General features: G+C 44.9%; 1 protein-coding gene across 1 annotated transcript in view; it reads right to left on the bottom strand.

The window, feature by feature from the left end:
• The window catches only part of LOC144168055 (lipase member M-like), a 30773-nt gene extending 7865 nt beyond the window's left edge, over positions 1–22908 (bottom strand). Inside the window, exons 1-4 of the mRNA XM_077697141.1 lie at positions 22816–22908; positions 18908–19106; positions 6444–6558; positions 1633–1783 (exon numbers count right to left, since the gene is read on the bottom strand). Of these exons, the coding sequence (XP_077553267.1) occupies positions 1633–1783; positions 6444–6558; positions 18908–19106; positions 22816–22908 (558 nt within the window). The remainder of the gene's footprint in view (positions 1–1632; positions 1784–6443; positions 6559–18907; positions 19107–22815) is intronic.
• Positions 22909–23174: the final 266 nt, after the last annotated feature.

Genomic DNA, 23174 nt, shown 5'->3' with positions numbered 1-23174 from the left:
GCATCACATAAACGTTAAAGCGCTTGTAAAAAATTAACCTTTTCATTTCACTATTAAGAATACTCACCTCCATAACTGACAGCCGTAAGCTTCTGTGTTCTCACATATATATTGCTCTTAAGAGCGCACGTGTCTGAGCAAATAGCAATTACAATATTTGAGCGCACCTTCTTCTTGAAAAAAATTCCCCGCATTTCCCCGAGGGGAAGAATGTGAAAGTGCGAATGCACGAGTTGAATTTGCGCGGTTCGGTAATGTTCGCGAAAGAGAGATCACACACACACACAACTACAAAGAAAGAAAGATGCATTTATTCACAGACACCTATTTGTGTTGTCGTTACTTGATTGCTAGAGTGGATCTCAGCGTTGAAATTTCGTGTCAGTACTCCTTTAAGCAGGTGCATTAGCCCTTCTCACGCCCAATTCTTGGCCAATCCCCCACGTGGGTATGTGCCATGTCAGCGGCCAGGCAGCGCGCGCCCATCTACCCCCGTTGCCAAGGAAGACGAGGAGATTCCTGGCCAATCCCCCACGTGGGTATGTCCTATGTCAGCGGCCAGGCTGCGCGCGCCCATCTCCACGTGCGCGGACATCGCCGGTGGACGCAGGTTCAGGGTCGCTTAAGAAGTGCATTGCACTTAAAATTTATGGTATCTAAAAATTACGGTGGGCCCAATGTAGTGCTTCACGTGAGTCAGGAAAAAAAAAACATTCTTCTTTTTCGTTTTTATCTACGGTGAGGATTGCCAAAACTACGCCAAAAATATTTTCTTCCCCAATTAGAACGTTGTGTGGTAATTATTCAAGCCGAAAAGTCAGAAAGTTTATGACAAAAAAAGCTAGCGTTCCTGGCATTATTTTGTTGTAAAAAATGAAGGAAGCTCACACCACGAAGGACCTTACTCTTGCTCTGTGGATCAAACTAACGCATAAGACTTGAAGATAGCGAAGCCGTACGCATCCTGGACAATCACCATGATGGTTTAAGTCTCCAGTTGCAGCCGATTCACTTCTTCTTCGCTGCCGCAACGACATTATTGATGCTATGAGGGTGAGCTTCCTTTAGTTTTTTGGAAGCGATTATCATTGGACATCATCTTGGAAGGGCGTACGCTATGACATGTCTTTCTCGTTCCGAGAGAGTGTTTCCACAATTACGGCGAACGCTAGAGTCTTTCTTGTTCCGAGCAAGTACGTCCACGATTACGGCGAATGCTGGAGTCTTTCTCGTTCCGAGCAAGTACGTCCACGATTACGGCGAACGCTGGACTTTTTTTTTTTGTCGGGCCAATCATAGCCGATCTCTCTAAGTGGGTATGTATGGCTTGAAAAACGTGCGCAGGGGACGCTGCGAGGTCGTCGCGACATTTTCTTGGTTTTGTTGACTGCCAGGTGGTCGCCGTGAGGCCCGCGCTCGCGTGAGCGGGTAGGGAAATTACTTGGTATTTTTAACTGCGGACACGAAAAATTAGATTTGCTGAACAGGTTCGGTTTGGAAACCTTCAAATGTAGAAAACCAAACATTGAAAATTTACACCGAGCTATTTTCCCAATTAAATGGAGTATTTAATCTTCTTCAAACGTGCGTGTGTTTCATTACAGATTCCCCATCGGCTTTTCCCCCACTTGCCTTTTCGTTGTATTCCGGTCGCATGGAAAGCAAAACGAGGGATGCGGTGAATGCTTGTGAAAACGAGAGTAGAGCAATCTTGCTGAATCCCGTCACGTTGATGACGTGATCCACAGCGGCCGCCAAATCGTACCTTCCAATTTCGTCGAAACTGAAAGAGATGCAGATAGCGGCGAAAATAGTTTCTCTCATCGCGCCATAACAACTTAACCAATAGCGTATCGCTGATGTGAATAAAAAAAATGTCCGCGTATCTGCTCATCTCATTGCAAATGTCGACAAAAAAAACGATAGTCTTTCGTCGAAATTCGCCAAGTAAATGTTTCCCTTCACTTTCCCGCTCACCTCTCATCGTGTTGCTCTTTCGTTTCCCTCCTCCCAAGGTAAACACGCTCTGCCCAAGTCAATTTAAATTTACCGCGTTCGGCAGCTCCAGGCCAGGTGCCTTGATGCTATCACTGCCGTACGGCGGAGACTCGCGTGAATCCAGGCCCCCTACTTCAACGTTTATAGAACCACGTTTCCCTACTCCACATGCGTTCCAGGCAGAACTTGGAACCTATCCAGTGGAGCCTTTCGTAACTGTTCGCGCTTGATTTCTTAAAGTGCCGCCAGAAGCTTTAGTGGTGCGCACGACGGGAGACGACGGAGGCAAGTTTTTTTCGGCAGAGGGTGTAGTATCTCGTTTTGCAAAAATCAAGCATCCGTGATTTTTTTTATAAAGGAACTCTGTAAATATCACTCATGTATTGATTTTTTGCCTTATATTTGCGTAATGTCTTGTTCCTGTTCGACAATGTTGACAAGTATGAACATTGACATCGGACTTGGACGTTCAGATTCGGCTGTGGGTTATAAGACTATTGCGCAGCATTTTTGTTACTTTGGCTGGGGGGCTGAATCGAGTTACAGACAGACACACAGACATACAAACAAACCAAAAGTTCTCAGTTTAAGTAGCCCAAGAAAGAGTATTGTCTTCCAAATGTGAGTCGCGCTTTTTTGTCGCTAATAAATACGAGGCGTGATGGGAATAATTCAAGCAATTCAATCACACGGAAAAAGAAACAGCTTTATAAACAGAAGTCGGGTTCTGAACTCCCGTAAACACTGTTGTCGTCGCGAAAAAAAAGTAGAAACCACCTGCCCATGTTGTGCCCATAAAGTGAACCTGTAGATAGCGTGTAGAAGCGTGTACGACAAATTTATTTGGAGGTTACGTGAGCTTCTTAATGCGGCGGGTGTATGGTATTCCTCAAAAGACGGCGAGAACTGACACGTGATCGACTCTTAATTTAAAGGAGCCAGGAAGCGTACGTGTACGTCTGCATGGCTGGGCGCCGGTCTCGGCGAGGCCTAGCGGGCGGCGCAAAGGGTGCGGGGCCAGCACCACAGCGGCGGCAAGAAGTGAGGGGAGGAATTGATTGATTGAACAACTTTTTTACTGAGGTTCGAACAAATAATGGTGCGCGCAGGCACCAGATGGGGTGGTTTCCTATTCGCGGTACCCATATGTGCCCAGGAATTCTCTAGCCACCAGCTGTTGCTGAATGGCGAGGTCAGAGCTGGACAGTAAGGTCTCCTATCGCTCGAGCGGGTTGTGGTTGGGGGAGGGGGTAAGGGTGTAGGGGGGTGTTTTGAGTTTTGTGCATTCCCCAATTATGTGCGCGAGAGTGCCGTCTCCCTTGCAGAAGGGGCATGTGTTCTCATGCTCTCCCGGGTACATTTTGTGCACAAGCGCTGGGTGTGCGAGCGACCCTGCCTGTAAGCGGCACAGTATCGTCGTTGCCGCCTGCTTGGCTGCTTGTGCGGCTTCGGACGCTTCGTTCTACATTCTTTGTATAGGCGGACGATCTCCTTATAACTCGTGACGGGGAGCGGTTGCTCTTCCTCGGCCCGGATGGCTAGTTCTTGGGAACAATGGTCGGCGGTGACGTTGCCTTCCACGAGCGAGTGAGCCGGGACCCACACGAGCTCGGTGCCTCGTCCCGGTGTTGTGGGATGTTTCTCGAGTATAGTTGCTGCCGCGGATGAGACTACCCCCTTCCGACAGCTTGCGTACGCTTTCTTGGAGTCGGTAACCACCGTGCTGACCTCCGGCACGGCTAGGGCCAGCGCTATGGCTACCTCTTCTGCCACGGTCGGGTCCGTATTCTTCACCGACACGCAGGTATTCAACTCTTCGATGTCCGTTACGGCCCCCATGGCCTTTGTTACGTGTTTTGGGAGTGAGGCGTCGACGTACCGGACTTGGGGGTCCTCCTCCAGCTTCCGCGCCAGGGCTCTGGCCCGCGCCGTGCGCCTGCCTTCATGCCGTTCTGCTGTCATGTTGCGTGGTAACGGTTTTGTTGTGATGGAGTCACGCCATCCCTGGGGAAGTGGGGCCTTTTCCGTCTGTGGTTCAACCTACCTGCCATGCAGTCTTGTGTAGGACGGCTTTTCCGTGTTCTGTCATGCTCGGGTGGACTCTCTGGTTGGACAACTGTGCTACGATGAGTTCGTACGTGGTGTTGAGAGTACCCATGCCCATCAGTCTCTTCGTTGACGAGTACATTGGTAGACCCATGGCTATCTTGGTGGCCTTAGGCATCGCCGTGTCCAGCGCTTGCCTGTCCGCCTTCGTTAGCCGGAGCTACGGGGTGGAGTACGTTACGCGGGACACGACGAACGCCTGCACTAGCCGCAGGGCGTCTTCTTATTTCAGTCCGTGATTGCGGTTCGCAACTCTACGTATCATGCTTGCGATCTGTTCCGTCGAGGGCTTGATCTTGGTAACGGCGGCCGAGGCCTTTCCGTCTCCCCTAAGAAACAGTCCCAGGATCCGAATCTGTTCTGTCGGTATGATTTGCGTGCCGTCGATGGTTATGGTTACGCTCGGGGGTGCTTGCTTCTTTGGCTTGCCCGGTTGGACAATGAGCAGTTCCGACTTCTGCGGGGCGCACCTAAGGCCGCAGGACTTGGCGTATCAGTGGACGGTCGCCGCCACTCTCTGCAACACTCCTTCCATCCAGCCGTCAGAGCCCGCGCGGTTGGTCCACACCGAGATGTCATCGGCGTAGAATGCGTGGCTTACCCCGTCTATTTGTTTGAGTAACGAGGGTAGAGGAAGGAGCGCCAAGTTGAAGAGTAGAGGCGACAGGACTGACCCCTGAAGGGTGCCCCTGTCCCCGAGTTCCACGGGTTGTGACTTCTCCCCGCCAATCCTAATTGTTGCCGTTCTTTTGGTAAGGAAGTCTTTGATGTTGCGGAACGTACGCCGGCGGCACCCCGTCCTTTCTAGATTTCCAGCACGCTCGGGTGCGACACGTTATCGAACGCCCCTTTCAGGTCTAGGGCCAGTATCGCTCGCGGTGCTGTCTTCGTTTGTTGCTTCGCAACCAGTTCGCTGCGCTGGATCAACAAATTTGGAGAACATTAAAACTCGATAACAGGAAAAAACTAACCCCCTTCCTCGAACGATAACTTTGGTTGAAATGTGCAGCTTTCTCTTGAGGGATTCGCTCGCTGTCGTTTAGATTGTAGGGACTCACAGAGTTCTTGTGAGGGGATCCCGCCGATCAGTTAAACTAAGAAAGCTTCGCTTTATGTACAAGTTGCTTCGCCCGTAAGGGAATGGTATAGACGTCGGCTTCATAACGCAAGGGAATCAGTTTTATTTCTGTCCATGGCAAGCGTTTTTTTTCTTCAGGTGCTTGATGCGCCTTTGCTCATCATCATCATCACCGTTTTGTGAACCCAATTGTGTAAAGTTCGCTTTCCTGCATTAAGTTTCTGTGACGGCACGGTCGCCATCACTGAGAATATAAAGCTTCGCTTTAAAACAAAAAAAGCTGAGCATGGTATTTAAATCGATAGAGAATGCACTAAAGGCAATGCAGAACCACTGTATGCTCACTAAAAGCAAAGGTAGAGCTCCAAAACGCATCACGATTGATTTAACCTGGTTCATATATAAGTCGAACCTCGCTTCGCATATTCGAACCAACGGAGAATTCGAACTGGTCGATTGGTCTCGGCAGAGTGACGTGTTTTTGAATGAGGGAAAACCTTCGCTAATTTAAACATGAGACACGTGCCATGGTTAATTCAAACAATATTGCCCGTCCGCACCGACTACCTTTCGTGAAATTCGAAGCCGAAGGGTATAATACAATGCTCCACTAGCCCTCACAGCTTCCCAAATCTGTAACCACTCGGTTGCTCAGCGTACACTGAAGCAGCTGCCATAAGCCACGTTTCACTACGGATCGTTATCCGCAAGTGTGCGCCTGCTTCGTCGGGTTCGCATATCGAGCTGACCGTGGCGTATGCCGTATTTACGCAGCACGTAATTATTGAAAGCGCACTCCGAACGACGTGCAATGCCTTCTACTTTTTCGCGTATGCGTTTCTTTTTCTTGTAGCGTGCGCTGTACCGCCAATCAAAGGGACTCCCGCTAGTACGAACTCTGGCGAGGTCGATCAGATTTTCTATCCCCTCGGATTTCAAATTAACGAGCTTCGACTGTAGTTATGATCGCTTGTTTCATACAAGCGCAACCATGCAAAGAATGTACAAAATGCTGTATACCTCCTAAAATTCTTTAGCCTCCTTACTACAGTTGGCACTATCGTATATTTGCAGAGAAAAGCGGAAGGGTATTTCAACTTTAAATATTGCCGCGTGAATAATTCTGAAATTGACTCCAGCTGTTTCGTGTAGGAGGTAATTTTCTTGGTTCAAAAGTATCGAAAAAAACTTCTGGTCAAAATGATGGCAATACGTAAAACAGCGATACAGTAGCTTGTAAAATTCGCATGCAAAAACTTGCCTCCACGCCCAAAACCTGGGGTCGTCCGTTTTGAGCGTCTTGTGATGGTTTGACTGTGGTACCCCTCTTGTGTTCAAAAGCCACACGTCGAAACCAGCATCGGCCAGAAGAAAACCTAAAGTAGAGTATCTATGAGGTAAGACTATTTTTTGCAGCTGGTAATCGGACACAATTCACTTCCTATGTGCCCTGCTAAAGGCTGCTAAACGAGGTGGTGGGGTTTGAGTATCATAACAAAATTTCAACAGATTAAAAAAATAATAAGAGTACATAGGAGAACGCATTTTACATCGACAAGCAATAAGTAGTGAGACAGCTTGTAGCGCAGGACAGGCAGTACAATAGTATGAAATACGTACAATTGGTTTTCATACGACGACAAAGCTAAAGGAGAAGTTGATTGATTGATTGTAGGATTTTACGCGCCGACGCAACGCAGGTGATGAGGCGCGCCGTAGTGGAGGGCTCCGGATTAATTTTGACCACCTGGGGATCTTTATCGTGCGCCGAAATCTCGTACACACGGGCGTTTTTGCTTTTCGCCTCCATCAGAAAAGCGGCCGCCGCGGCCAGGAATCGAACCCGCGACCTCGTGCTCAGCAGCGCAACGCCTTAGCCACTGAGCCACCGCGGCGGGTAAAAGGAGAAGTACATGCGACACTAAAACAACAGATGCCACCACAACACATCACGGGTATGCAATACCCCAGTCTCAGGCCGCACTGAAAATAATGAAAACAAAAACAACAACAAAAAGTAAACAAAATAAAACCAGGAAAAAAAGGACAGACTAGAAAGAAACAAGGCACAAGCACATCATACAATTTCTGGAGCCGTGAGCAATGATTTAACCAATGCAAGATCTTTGGCTAGTACCACGTCATTGGGAAGAACGCTCCATTCCTTGGCAGTGCGAATAAAAAAATGATTGTCCAAATGTGTTGGTGCGCGGGCGAGGATATGAAACTTGTCATTAGTTTTTGCTACGACTTGATGCATGTGACTTTGGCGCTACGTAAGCGTTGGGTGACAATGAGTAGTGAAACGAATGAAATAATGCTTGTGAACTAATAATAATTTTGGCTTTTTAATGGATCTTCTAATGCCGACATGCTTTATTGTCCTTTGGAAATTAGCTTTTTTGCATAACCCTATATATTTTCAAGTTTTAGTGTTCACTCTTAAGGGACATCCTCGTTCGTCACATGGAGCAGCGAACGTAGCTAAAGCGACACGATCAATTTGCATCAACCCATTCACATTGCAAATGCATTCAGTAAATACTTTTCATGGTCTTACACACACGCCCGTGAGAATATAAATGTGTGTAATAACATACAGCGTGCTCACCAGTCATTCATTCTTTCACCGGTTACAACCAATTAAGTACTTGCCACACTTTCTTCTCTGAAAAATACAAGCGCTGGCCTGGATAAGATTTTCGTACATCATTTAAAATTGGTTGCTCATTTCATTTCCGACACGCTCAGCAACATAATCAACCTTATCTTCAAAACCGGTGTTTTTCCTTCCTCTCTAAAAAAGCAAAGGTCATACCTATCATTAAAAAAGGCGAAAGGCTGTTAATTTTTAATTATCGCCCCATATCCAATCTTCCCACTATTAGTAAATTGAGCATTTTTTGGCGAAAAGCCTTATTAGCTATTTATCTAAATTCAATCTCCTCAGTGATTGCCAGTTTGGTTTCCGATGGGGCGTTCTACTAACCTAGCCTTACTTTCCTTAATAGATTTAAAAACAATTAATCGACAACGGAAATTTTGTGGGTTCAGTTTTTTTAGATTTCAGTATAGCATTTGATACGTTTAATCACGATGATTTGTTCCAGAAATTGGAAGGGTATGGGGTAACAGGGCCACCTCTAACATTATTAAAAAGTTATATGCTCAACAGGCAGTACACAGTATATTTGCCTGATACCTTCTCTCAAACCATAACATTTACCAAGGCGCTACACAGGGTTCCATTTTGGGTCCGCTATTCGTTATTTTATATATTGATGATCTTCTAAATATACTTCATTCCTTTCATTGTTTCCTATTTGCCAATAATTCCACAATATCTTTATGCGATACATCGATCACTTCTCTCACCTCCAAGATGAATATTGTGCTCAATAATGTCGTTACCTGGTGTAGCGACAATTACTTAGTTATTAACCCACAAAAACTAAATTCACGATTTTTAGGACTTCCCATAGGCAGGCCAGCATTTTGCCCGCCATATTGCTTGGATCTCACACCATCTCTCTGTCCGATGATTCATCATTTCTTGGCATGGAACTCGACCCTAGCCTTACGTTTTGTTTTCATTTTTCGCGACTTAAGCAGAAAACTGCTCTTGGAGCCCGGGCATTATTGAAGGCACGGTCGTCTTTTCTCATCGTGCGCTGCTATCATTGTATTTTGCTTTCATTCACAGTCATATCAATTATGGCATTGCCTCGTGCGGTAGCGCATATTCTTCCCATATCTCATTAGCCGAGCACATCAAGAATCAATTTATTTGCATTATCACACGCAATTCATATCGTTCTTCAGCTCCACCTCTGTTGCGTGAGATCAAGATGTTACCAGTATATCAATTATTTAACTATACCTTAGGCATATTTTTTACAAGTCACTTCAGTGTTCGATTTCACACAATGCCATCGATCTTGTTCGCTTAAGGACAAAAATGCACCACGTTTCCAGCCAACAACAACTTTTTATTACGGAATGTCTGTACTAATTACGGCAGGAAACCTTCTTGCTTTGCGGAATTTAATTTTGGAATAGCCTTCCTCTCAACGTAAAGTCATCATCGTCCACAACGCCCTTTAAAAAACGTCTCACAGATTTTTTGTTGTCATTACATAGAAAATCACAAATATATTTCATAGCTGTCTGCGACAGTGTTATTTCTTGTATGCCTTTATTTTGTATTGTGTAGTTCATTTTAGTGTTGCGTTGTCTATTTATGTATTTTTGTTTAATTCAGTGTTTGCTCAAAACTATGCATCTTGATATTTGAACTTTTTAATTGACAGTCTCTTCATGAATAGTTGTTTTGTTTTGCTGCCTTACAAATTCGAATTGTGCAGTTCTTATTGGGGGTCCCGTTACAATCGTTAGACTCTGGGACCGTCGCCTGTATAATATAGCGCTTGTATATTTAAAAACCAAATAAATTTGAATTTGAAATTAAAAAAAATTGTACACACAACAAATTTGTCTGGTGAGATAACTGTCATTTGGTAGCTAATTTAGATTCTTCTCTATGTTTAACAGTGTCAAGACGTTTCACGAAGAAACGAGAACACTGGACAGGCGTTGAATAATATTGGACATTTATTACGCCGGAAAACATACATAAGCACCAGAAAAATGACAAAAGCACGCAGAGCACAGCGTCCTTATACCGAAAAATACAACAACAAAGCACGTTGTTGTGATTTGGAACAACAAAGCACAAGAACAGGAAAAGGAACAACAAAACTAATCAACTAGCGCTGGCGACAGAATTCACCTTTCCATCCGGCGACCTGACTGAGGCCCGGATGACACAGAGACTGTTCCTTGCAACGTGGAAGGTCCTGTTATCTATAGGGTAAGCTGATCCCACGGTTGGAAATAAATCTCCGTGTAAATAAAGCACGGCACCCATCCAAGCGCACCACAGTATACGTGGAAAGATACGCACCGGAGGCTCTTTGATTGTGTCCTCACCGGTGCATGTTTTATTCCGTCCAATCTGGCCCATTGACGCAGATCCACAATTTAAAGGCCTTCAATAAGCATCCACCAACATGAAAAAAAAAAAAACAAGAGAAGCGTGTTGCTTAATCTGGAAACGACGCCGTTTACGTTTCTGCGTTTTTGCTTTCCTTTAAGTGATGGGGCTTACACTTGGTAGTTTGTTCGGGCAGAACAAACCGTAAGAACATGCAGACAATTAAACAGCGGGGATTCCAGGTTCGAAGCGCCACGTTTCTTTTGTGCCGTGCAAACTGACAGTTGTTTATTGAATGCCTTTACATTATGGATCTGCGAGAACACTAGAAAACCTTTAGAAATTGCACACAAGGGCGCCTTTCAACACACTGTTTTCGCATGGTTCCGTCCATACTTAAGTGGTACGGGGGTAGTTTTCCATCTTAGGGATCAGGTTACCTGTGAGACGGTGGAGGCTTTCCACATTGAACGTTGCGTTAGCCGGGCCACAGTCCGGTTGTTAGATAAGGAGGTGAATATTCTTTCCTGTGCCTTTAATTACCTCCCTGCACGTGTAACTTGTTTTCTTGTTTCTTTTCCCTACTTGCTCAATACGAATGTGTTCAGCATAGAAATGTAATTTTCCTTGCATATAAGTAAACTCTCGTTATAAAGAAACGGGATGTAGCGAACTAATGGATATAACGAAGCAGTCACAATTACTTTTAAATTCTCATAGATGCCCACGTATTTAACTCCTCGTTTTAACGAAGCTAAATTTTCCTAGCAATGGGTACAAGGAACCTTTTTTTTCCACAACGGGCATTTACGGAACACTTTGGTACCCGTCAGGTCAATAGAGAGTTTTAACATGGCGGGTAGCGTCCGCTAACGCTACGGCGGTTGGTACTGGGACTCGACTGGGCACTTGCGGATTCGTTCAGTAAGGGTGGATTAGTTCCGCGGGCGGGCCCTCGCTATGCCCGCGCATTAGGCCGTAGCGTGAGCCTCCGCTAGCCGGTATGCTAAAACGCTCTAATAGAGAGTTATAGCAGAGCGGGGAACCGGTTCCGGTACGGTATCCGGTACACCTGCGCATGCGCACAACCAGTTTTAACCATTTAAACTTCGTTATAGCGCAACCATTTAAACTTCGTTATAGCGATGTGTTACTTTATATATTGAGAAGCTTTTTTTAAATGAGTCAAATCCACCTGAACAGAATTTCAGAAATAAGCGAAAATTTTGTTAACGGGCCTAAATGCAACGCGGTCAACGCTAAGTTCCCCTAGCTGATATCTAGAACAGATCATAGACAACGTTGCATATACGCGCGGCCCGAAATCTTTGCTTTTTTCTGTAATTCTGTTGAGGTGTATTTGACTCGTTTCGGAAAAAAAAGCTCCTCGTATGCAATTTCTGCCTAACCAATTTCAGTTCTTAGTCAGCGCACGTTTGCTGTCCTCTTACTTCGTCCGTCGTCGTGGACGAAGTTCTCCTTTACACTCTTCCCGCCAGTGAAGGGTGTTGTTTAAACCAAAATTATAAGAGATATTGGCGAACGTTCAAAGTATCTCGTTACAGAGTAAGCAGTGTCGTATTACCAAAACACCTAAAACAAGCATGGCAGCATGTTAAGTTACGAAAGCGTTGAGCTGGGACGCTAAACGCAAATAGAGGCATCACTGCAACCGCACCGTCATGTTTCTTGGCGGTAGGCTTCGTCGACGTCCTCCACTTGCACATCCAAGCATCCGTGAACCCTAATGGCAGCAGAAGGGAGCTGCTGTTGCATTGCCCTCTTTTTAACCTACTATCTGTATCTCTTAAATTTTTCTTTGAAGGTTCCATCAAGATTTCCATCAGTTCTATCGAACCAAATTGTCTTCATTAAAGAAAATTTGTCTTTTTCCTGCATGGTGATTGAAAATCGTAGGCGCTGACAATAGACACGTCTTGTTTTCTGCATTTGTTCAACCAATGTACACTTGGTATGAAGTGTCAGGGCACGGTTGAAACAGTGAAAAGAAAACGATATAAACTGTTACTCCAAGACGATATGTTTTTCAGCAGCTCTCCATAAACACTATGTTTAACTGCATTTTTCGAGCTTGTCTTGCGTGTTCTATTTTTATGGGAAACCACAAAAAAGAAAATAAAATTTATGCTTTTCAGCTGTAAAGCAGAAACGGCAGTAAGTGCAGTGAATCTTCGTATGACTTCACGTAGGTTCCCCGTTTAAAGCCAGCTAATGTTGTGGATGTACTAAACACGGCTGGTGCCTTTTCACAACAATAGATCTAAGTGATAATTTTGCTGGCGTGTACAAATACATCCTGAATGGCAGGATCATAAATTTAACATATGCGCTAAGCAGAGCACTATTCTCCCGAGGGAATCACAAAGGCGAGGTTTTTTACCTGTAACCAGTGCGGTGCTAGCGTAACGTCTTATTTATTTTGCCTGTCTCCACTTTCTGCGTTGCACTTCTGAAAGGGTATTTTTTCTGTTTGGCTTTCTAGATGCTCAATTTTAGATGTAAACATCGTATTAAATATTTTGAAACAGTTGCCAGGAACATTAGGAATAAATACAGGTGTATACCTTTCTTCTCACAAAAAAGTTAAAACGGCTTTCAAAAGTTCCTCAACGATTAATAAACGTTTACTACCCCCAATGCTCTTCGGTTCAGTTAGATGCTATAGCAGAGCTTGTGATATTTACTTGGGGTGGTGGGTGTCAGCAACAACTATTATAGCTGATGCTGATCAGGCGTCTGTGTGGCTTCATGATGGCTATCTTCATACGCAAGACTTCCCATATGCTCGGTTTGCCTGCTACGAGTTTACATGCCGCGTGATTGTCCCGAAAAAGTAGTCTTCACTGAAAGATCAAATGTGCGGGTCAATGGGGCACCCTGGGGGTAGCTGAATATGATCATGCGTCACTCCAAAGCTGTGGAAAATATTCTGAATGATGGCCAAATACGGGTAGGGGACCGCGGCTATGAAATTTTTATCTTTGTAACCCAGGACTTTGGACGTTGTAGACGTGTGTTATAGTATGAATTATGCATGCGTTTCTTTGTGGTTTGTCCGGGAAGACTGCCTTGAAAGTAAAATAAATTCGCTTTCAAGGCAACAAATTCAGTAATTCAAGGTAGGAATTCCAAAAATTCAAGGCAGGAAGTTAAGAAAGAAATTCAAAAGGAAAAGTACTTCTGAGTTGAAAACAAGCGGTCAGCGCTCGTCCGGATCCACTAAAGTATACAGTAATCCCTCGTCAACTCGAACTCGGATATCTCAAAATATCGGTTAAATGTAAAGTTTTTTTCGCTGTGAATTTACCTCTCATAGGTGGTACGTATTTGCCCCCACCCCCTTTTTTATCAAAACCTTCTTTCGCGGGACCATGGATACAGCATAGCCCACTTATATCGAACCCGGTGTTAACAAATCCCGGCTATAACGAACGAATCTTCGTTTTTCGTTACCATTCGTATACATGTATTTTATGCCCAGATATAAGAAAGCGGAAACAACGAAGCGATTTCTGTTTCCCTATCTGTTAGTTGTAAGAGGGCGGGACTGTATCCCATAATGTTGACAGAGAGAACAAGGCAAAATAAAGCGTGTTGTCGGGCCAGTCGGTACGTGCTCAATGGGAGGCTTAGCGCAATGAAGGCGAGGACGGTGTCAGACGAGACCAATTAGCCGGAATGTGTTTTTCAATGGGAATTCATGCGGTGCTTGCTGTTGCTAATTATTTTAGGCCTGCGGTTCAGTTTTCTATAAAATGCGTTTGTGGCGAAGTATACTCTTCCTATCTTTGTGTTTAGCATTTCGTGGGGCCCGGTATTCATTCATGATTGGGGGCGCTTATTACGTGTTTCGGCACCCAGTCTTGCTGGAACGTGTCATCGTGTGATTGTATGTGGCACCAGCAATGTTAATTCGAAAATGGTACGAGAAGTCATAAGTGAGAGCAAAGTCAATCGGTGTGGTCGCCGAATGTCTGATAAATCCTATATTTTGCGCCCACCGACCACGTGGAGCCAATTTACCATACACTGAACATTAAAAAAGAAAGCAGCTGTCTCTAAGCTCATATTTTATTAGAAAGCTACTACTCCGTTCAAAAACGCGTGTGCCTTCGTGAATTGGAGCGAACAACGACATCTCGAGCAGCGCTACATTTTCTGGCGCAAAATTCCTGCTACCAGAGACCATGCGACCAGGGACGTATTTTCGGAATAACTATCATCGTGGCGTCAACAAAAACATTGTGAACTGCTTCATAGCTGCACTATTGTAGGTTCTCAAATTAGACAAAATAGGTACAACTATTCAATGTGCCCGAGAACGGTGACAAAAATTTTAAACGAGTAAAAAAAAACATGATGGGCACCATAACCGTAAGCAGCATGGAACGGCATATGAAACCGGGACACGCAAAATTAAAAATTACTGTTTGTTGAGGTCTAATAATGGCGCGCTCTTGCTACTTTCAGAAAGCCACATTTCCGGGATTTGTTTTTGTAGCCAAGCCAAGCGTTATTTTGACTTGTATGAAAAGAAATCGTGCTATTTGCGCGTTCTGATTCATATTTTCGTGTTCGCATTTCATTTGCCGCGTATTGTACAGTTAAACAAGCCTAAATTGTTCTGAAATCAATTAGCATCATGAGAAAAAAGGGGCGTTTTGTTTTATCTGTTTAGGAGTCCGAAGTAAATTGCAAAAATGTGCTACGTAGCCAAAGCGTCAGTCAAGCGCTATTCGAAGCGTTTTCGCAGGGGAACCGAAAATAAAATCCTGGGTGAAGACTTAAAATATTTCCCCTCTTGGCTTAACTCATTCACGAAGGCATATGTGGACAGCTCTAAAAGAGGAGGCACCAATGTCAGAAAGAAAGGTATGCTGGTATTTACTGTGCCGGCCATAAGAGTGAGTGTTAGTCTATGTGTCTCAGCTGCCACCGTCCTGGTCTTTGCACTAAGCCTCCCATTACACACAAGGCAAGGTCCGTTACAGACAGCTGATAAGGTCTTTGTTCTAACACTTAGCCGCCGTTAGCGGCAGGTTTACGCTGTACGTGGCCGATGTTCCTGTCGGCGGATGCTGTCCTATGCCTACATCCTTGAGAGAGCTTCGGAAGACGTAGTTAATTATGAGGACGGAGAGGAGCCTCGAGAAGTGCCTACAACGACAGAAATATCAAAGATGCTGCGCGTCCTTCGCAACACGCTAGAATGTAGCGGTGGCGACCAACAATTGGTTGATGCATCGAGCAGCATGAGAGCGCTTTTCTGGGACGATATGCGTACGTGAAAAAGGCGACCATCACGCCGTTTTTTCTGCCGCAATAATAAAAATCCTGCGAACTTTTTTTGCCTTTATTACGAAAGCCCCTGCACAGCGGATATTTTGTTACCAGCATTACCTCTTATTTCTGTGACCTGGCTACAAATTTTCGGATTTCGCTCAACTCGAAACTTCTCTTACCTGGAAGTTTTAAGCAGATTTTATTACTCCGACTTCGCTAGGGATTACTGTACGTCCGTTTGTTTGTTTTTGGTAATGCACGCACATTTATTTTTAAATTTACATGGTTCTTCGGCACTTTTAGGTTGGTTTTAAATAGAACTGAATTATGCCATCTTAATGAAATGTTGTTTTCGTTGTCGTTGCTATTATTCGTTTTCCTGAATTCCTGCTTCAACATGATGCACACCACTCATGAAACACTACTGGACCTTCGGTCGTTCCCTTAAACGAAAAGGCTTAATTCGGCTAGATATACTGGGCACATAGCAGTATCGACCTTGAGGCTAGCACACCTGACATGTCACAACTGAAGTGCCCGATCTTATAGAGAATTTTTTTTTGCAAAGCACGTATTGTTCATTTACAAGACGTCTTGTCTTCGTTTGGTAGAATAAATTGTAATCGTTCGGCAAGATACCGGTTACTACTTGAGTATTACCAATGCGAACCACGTATTTTCGGCAGCTACAATTTTTTTTTGAGGAATTAGCGTCTTTGAGTTTAACTTCAGTGAAATGAAACAGATTTCGACCAAGGCTAGAAAGAGTGTATCACTTAATCAGTGTTCAATAGGGACCGGGCAGCTGGACGGGTGGCGCCACCACTCAGCGCTCCCCTCGTCAGTGGAATGAGCCGGTGGACTAGACTACACAGCCTCCCGTTGTTTTTGTCGTGTTTGCTTCGGTGCTTTGAATGTTTTGGTGTTGTGAGCGGACATGTGAGATGAAACGAAGTCTAGACAGATGTGTTGGGCTATTAGATGCAGTAATGACTGCGTAAACTTGTCGGACGGTTCTAAATTTGCTTATCGGCTGCAATGGCATGAGCGCTTTTTGCAGCGATCTGCGCTTGGCTCCACCCGTTCTGAGCACAAATAAAACAACTATTATTTGTATTCATTTCTTCTTAAATGCACTAACGGCTACGCAAACTCTTTGGATGCTTCTAAGGTTGGGAATGCGCTACATTGACATGAGCACTTTTTGCAGCGCTCTGCGCCTGGCTCCGCGCGATCTGAATAGGAATAAAACTATTAGCAATATTAGAATTCTTTTCTACCTCGTTAAATTATCTTCACTGTTTTCAATGACTACGGTTTCCACGCCAGCCTTAGCGCTGGGATACCTCGATACATGTGCTTTCAAGAGAAAGGCACTTGCGTACGAGATGGACTACCGTATAGCCGTAGAAATGTTGCGGTAGTTTGCAGATTCTGTAACTGTCAGCTTTGTGCCTTCGGTTTTTGAGAGCGACACTGTGACAGCATGAGAGCCTGAAAGCCCAAGTGGAACTCCTACATTTGTGGTGGTCATTTTATCAAGAGCCAAAGTTATTCACGAACTCAACAGCCCAAGCTACAAACCATCCACCATCCCTCCTCCCCTTCCCGTTTTACCACCTGCGACGAATAAAGGCTGGCACCGATAGTTAAAAAATGTGGCAGTGTTAATGTCAGCCGGTGCTTTTTAATACTGAAGTATTCTTTACAGAGTACCTAAAAATCGTGTAGTGACTTGTGAAGAAACCAAAAACGCGCGATTAGTTGCCTCAAATATGGGTGCATCAGCCCGAGTCCTCCAGCACAGACACATTTCCGACGCGCTGGAAAAAGTTTACATTTGGAGAGGGGTGCACGGAAGTTCAATATTAAACAGCAAAATCATCTAGGCCTCCGTCTAATGATTACGATGGTTTAAGGCAAAGCTTTCTTCGTGCGAAATCGAATGGGAAATGGCCTAATTTAAGTCAAAGACACTGCGATCAAAAGACCAAACTTCGTGCTGGTCAAATTCGAAGCTCAACTAGTCAAAGTTTAAATCCAGAAGGCAACCAAGGAAGCCCATACGAGAAAGCTTTGCGATAAACCATCATCGTCGTTAGACGGAGGAGTGCATGATTTTTCAAGCATAGGCGGCAGCTTGTAAACCGACCGCAGCATTCAGTTGTGAATTCAGCTGAGTACGGGTTTCGGGCACCCTCCTGTCCCGCGTCGTTCAGCCACACAAGAATTGGTTTTTTTAAAAAACATTTACTAACTAGCCAGCAACCATTACAGTTCTTGCAAAGCGATGCTTCTCCACGACAAGCAATGACGTTCTACTATCATGCGGTATTTATTCTATCAATGGTTCCCGATGACTGTACTGATTCTGATTGTGGGGTTTAACGCGCCGACGCAACGCAGGCGATGAGGCGCGCCGTAGTGGAGGGCTCCGGATTAATTTTGACCACCTGGGGATCTTTACCGTGCGCCGAAATCTCGTACACACGGGCGTTTTTGCTTTTCGCCTCCATCAGAAAAGCTGCCACCGCGGCCGGGAATCGAACCCGCGACCTCGTGCTCAGCAGCGCAACGTCCCGATGACTGTAGTAAGAGCATTTCTGTGAAATTAAACACGTTTCTACCGTATATGTAATGAAGATACGGAAGCCTCGTCTATCACAATTTATGTTTTGAGGTAAATCTTAGAAGGCACCCCCAACTTTGTCTTTCGCTTGTGCACGACGTCGACGCAGTTTCGTCATCAACTGCCAAAGGCCAGCGCCGCAGCATTCCTGGATCTGTTGCACACACCGGCTTCGTGGGGGCATTTAGCTGGAATGTACTCTTCGATACGCGAAACTGCATGCAGGCATAAAAAAATTGCATGAAGGAACGTACTTTCACTTCCAGCTTGACTTCCAGCTTGGCGCATTGAGCGTCGTCTGCTATTTGTAAATACTGAGTATGGGCGTAAATTACACACATGGCATGCCTCGTAATGGTCACGTCCACGCTCAAGATTTGCCGATCTGAAAAAAGTCCTTGTAGTTATGTACACTTTGCAAGCTGCACCGCAGATAAACGACAGCAGAAAGCCATGCTGAATAACGCTGCACTGACCGCCACCGGCATTCCACTGACGAGCGGGTCGCCACGGGCGGCGCTGGTGGTGCCATACAACGGCCGCCCGGTCCGTTCAATACATAACTCAACACAATGCGCCTCAACTGTGCAAAATTCACTTTTTTACCATGATCACAAAAACAGAAAAGTTTTGTGCTTTTTCCTAATTTCGTCTAATCTTGTGCGGCCAATGCATTAATGTGACCCGACAAGCCGCGGGTGTTCAGATATGTTGTCATGCATGTAAGGTAATAGTAAACTGTAATGCATGTCCCGATTGAACATATCGTCAGGAAGCCGCGTTCATGGTACTTTCTTGCCTGGGCTCTGAGAAGGGAAGTTCGTAACCCAGCCTCCAGCGTTGAGAAAGATCCCGTGCACAAGAAGCACTGGCGTGTTGCTCCTATAGGTGTTGGCCGTTTCCGCCCCTGGTATCCTGTCCAACTCCAAAATGTGGCCGTCTTCGGTGGTTACTTTGTGAATCTCAACTGGGTGGCCGAACCTGCTCATCAGTCCAGCCTACACAGAAGACACAGAGAAATGTTTTAAAGTGTTTGTAGCGATTATGACTTTCTAGAAATTTTATATATATACCGAATGGTAGGCATTTTCTCTGTATGCATTTGAAACAGGCTTTTGTCATAATTACTGTCTGCAATGCTTGCCACCACCTTTACGTGAGACATCAGACAAAACTTATTTATTATAACGGCGCTCCGTGAAAAAGAGAGGTTAATAGGCGTATTTGAGGAGTGTGTTTGTAGTAAAGCATCTGTAATATTTTAATGTGATATATGCCTTGCTTAAGCGGAATACCACATATTGTGGCCACACCACAGCGTTTAGTTTCAGACAGAATTAAAAAAGGTTGAGAAGATTTCTGGTATAGATATTGTATTGTCCATTTTGGTTAAGTTGTTGGCACGGCATCCTCCGCTGCGCATGTGAACGCCTTCCCATCATTCCAAGCTTTCGCTTTCTGGACAATCAAAAAGGCGAACGACCGCGGCGGTGGCTCAGTGGCTAAGGCGTTGTGCTGGTCCCTCAGTGTCCCTCAGTGGGATGCGCCAGCGGGGAGGTCTGTACGTGCCTTTCATTGTAAGCGAAAGGCTAAACCCAATTATCGAATAAGTATAGCTAGAATGTAGGCTGTGAAATCACAATCAATAACAAGCTTTACGAAACACTAGCTATTTATTGCTTTTTCTCGTGATAACTACGCTCAGAAATCTTAGACCTGAGCCATTTTATCTTTCTATTGATAGCGCCATGACGGCCTCTGCAGGAACCAGCGAGAAATGATATACTGGAGTAAAAGTGTGCACCAATAGCTGCGAAGCGTTGACTGAGTGTGCCGCTCCTCACTCCTAAAAACAGGGATATAGGTTTACTAACAGAACAGTAACCAGTTACTTGCCATATCCGCTATTAATTTAGTAACTAGAGGTAACTACATGCCTTTACTAACTGGCCATATGTACCCTAGTAAGAAGCTAGCGTGGCAATGTAGATTGGCTGAGGGCGCAGAACGACGTTGAGACACATTCAGCACAAACGCATCAATTTGACAACAATCCAATTGAGCAAAAAAACCAACGGGATGGACGGGGATATCGCGAATAACTTTGGTATCTTAGAGATATATCTGCTCTTCTTGCTTTTATAGGTAGCAGCGGAACGTCCTCAATCGGTGGGCGTGCCGCGAAAACTAAATATTTTAAGGATAATTTTTCAATTATGCATTTTAATGTGAACACATACAAATAAGCATGTAGACTTGGAAAAACTTTGTAATCATGAGGATGGTTGGGAAGAGTGCTGTAGATATTACGTTTAAAAAGCCATAGAATTTTGTTACTTTCAATGAATTATAGTATAAAACAAGCAGCAGTTACTAAGTGCGCGGTCTGGACTAGTAACGATTGTATTTGGGGTCCATACTTAGTGACAGCACTTACGTTCTATTCGGCGGTGTAGTAAAGTTCGGATGGGGTTAGTGAATGCAACCCGTTACTATCTTTTCACTAGCTTCTTTGTTAGGGGTGCTGATTTTATGCGAATAATGTAGCACGTTTCCTTAATAGCAATTATTCATAAGTGACGACTTTTTTGGTGTGGCGAAGATCTAAGCAAGCTAGGAACGTTCATTTCCTCTTTTCAAAACCCCTTAGTTCATTCTAAACTTCGGCGCTCTGTCAGGTAGCGGCACCAATATTTTGGAGGGAGGCGGAAACAGCTATTTCTTCTGTCTACGTAAAAGGGAGGAATAAACAGGAAAAAAAAAAGAGGGCGACAAAAAATTACGCCCACTTCCCCTCGCGGGAAGCCTGGTGTGATGCGACGCTGAGGGGGGTTCAAGCGCAAGCGGAGAGCAACCGTCGACCGAAAGGCCGCCGGAGAGCGGCACACCGGTTATATGCGCAGCGCGCCCGAAGGAGAGGAGACCGCGGAGAGAGAGAGAGTACTGCACATGCACAGCACCGCGCGCAGCGCCGTCCACCGGCGGAGTGAGAGCGCGCTGGGCCGCATACCCGCAGATTTGAGAGAGTGTGTTCGTTCTCACCTAGGCACGCGCCGGCGCCAGTGCGTCTGCCGCGGCAGACGCACAACGGAAGCACGCAGGAAGGACGGACAACAACGGACGCACGCAGGAAGGACAGGGCCGCCGACAAGATATGCTCTGAGCGTCTCATCTAAAAAATCCGAACACATGTGTCAGGCACCGCAATCAACCCAGACACTTGTTGGAGCTTTCGTGTTACACTGGCCTCACAAAAATCACTTTGAAACTGGTATAGGCTGCGCTGAAGCATGTGCTTGCATCAACATTTGTACTTCTCATTCACACCCATGCGTGCGAATAAGCACGCAATGCTTCGTGCTTGTTGGCGATAGATTCTCTCCTGGCTTACGCGGAACATTTACTTCGAATTTTATGCACGTAATGAATAACTCGGGGTAGGTGACACGCAACTTTCAGCTATGAAAACCTTCTGAAAGACATTGATCCCTGCATGTTACAGCAAAATACATTTTGCTTGAGTTGTAATTCTTTATTGATACTGTTTCGGTTAACTACGGCATGAAAAAAAACATGTTAATAGAAATTATCGAAATATTTAAAGTTCACAACTGATAAAAAGTATCGCTTAAAGAAGACAGAGAGAGAGAGAGAGAGAGAGAGAGAGAGAGAGAGAGAGAGAGAGAGAGAGAGAGAGAGAGAGATTGCGAGAGGGAGGCTTAGGGGCAGTAGAGATGTCAGCCTAGAAGCGAGCTCATCTTGCTAGGGTACATGTGGGTGAAGACACGCAATCATACAAAAAAGGGTAGAAACACTGACATTCGGGGGAATAAGCACACAACAAATGCATGGCAGTTAAAAGAGACTCCGAAAAGACGATAATAAAATTAGTTTTACATTCAAATTACACTTACAACTGCAAAGACATGCCCAGAGGCATAAAAAACAGTGGTATTGGCACAATTTTCTGCCCATACAAAATAGTGGTGCATGCCATATACTCTAGTGCACATTGTTTAGGGCAGAAATCTTCCCGTTGTGCTTAGTAGAAAATGCATGTGCTCCTTCGCCTGAGTTCCCTAGTTGTCAGCCTGGACACATTGATTTCTGTAAAGTATAATTTAGTTATGAATGAAGATTTTTTGGCGGAACTAAAAAAAATCGGGGAAGGAGATGACATAGGTTTCATACGCTGCTTTACTATGCTGTGTTAACAGCATCAACCTCGAGATTTTGGAGCCTCCAGTGCAAGTAATTTGTATAAACATATACGTTTTTAATAGCACACCAAGATTCTACAGAAATGGATAGCTGTTCTTATTCTGCCGTTGGGCGCAAATGGACTCCCACCTCCCCCACAGAACTGTCGTATTTTGGATTCGCATGCGCTACAAAAGCCTTGTTTGATCTTTTGTATGTGTTTGATGGAAACGCCGTCAGAGTGTGAATTCATGTTACCGATATTGTATTGTGCATCACGGACAGTGAAGCGTTTGGCTAAAAAATCGGGGAAGGGAATGAACTTCACTTCGAGGCACTCGAAGTTGTTCCATTCCGGTGTAGTCCAGGCTTCCTTCGATTATTAGGCAAATATAAATATGGCATTTCCCAATTAACGGATTTGCTAGTTTGAACTCGAATAGCGTAGAAAGCCAGAGTTCACAGTTTGTTCAAGTAAAAAGAAAAAGAAAATGCTTTGGAACGCACCGGATCTAGCTTGGCGTCTCGACTCACGTCCGTTTCTTCGGTCGATGTTATCGTTGGTGCAACACGCACTATCACACTTCCAAGGCCAAACATCGCAAACAAAGCTGTGGTCATAGTGAGAACCATAATAGCGTTCCAAATTAAACTGAAAAAGCTTTCAAATGTCTGAGGTTCTGCAGAGCTGGTGTTGTTACTATCCCTGAAAAGGGCCGAAAAGGCTGGGTATTGTAACGGTGGAGGCTTTATTTTGTGGTGACTTTGAAGGCGCGCATGGCGAAATTTGGCGCTGACATAAAGCAAAAACATTAATCACACGCGTAGGCTTAAACTGGGGGCAGCGTTGTTTGGTTGTAAGTTTG

The sequence above is a fragment of the Haemaphysalis longicornis genome, unplaced genomic scaffold (assembly GCF_048455015.1).
Source record: "Haemaphysalis longicornis isolate Haplotype H1 unplaced genomic scaffold, Haemaphysalis longicornis Haplotype H1 scaffold_2, whole genome shotgun sequence".
Taxonomy (NCBI): Eukaryota; Metazoa; Arthropoda; class Arachnida; order Ixodida; family Ixodidae; genus Haemaphysalis; species Haemaphysalis longicornis.
The sequence above is the reverse complement of the archived record's forward strand: the minus strand, read 5'-3'. Positions and strand labels throughout refer to the sequence as shown.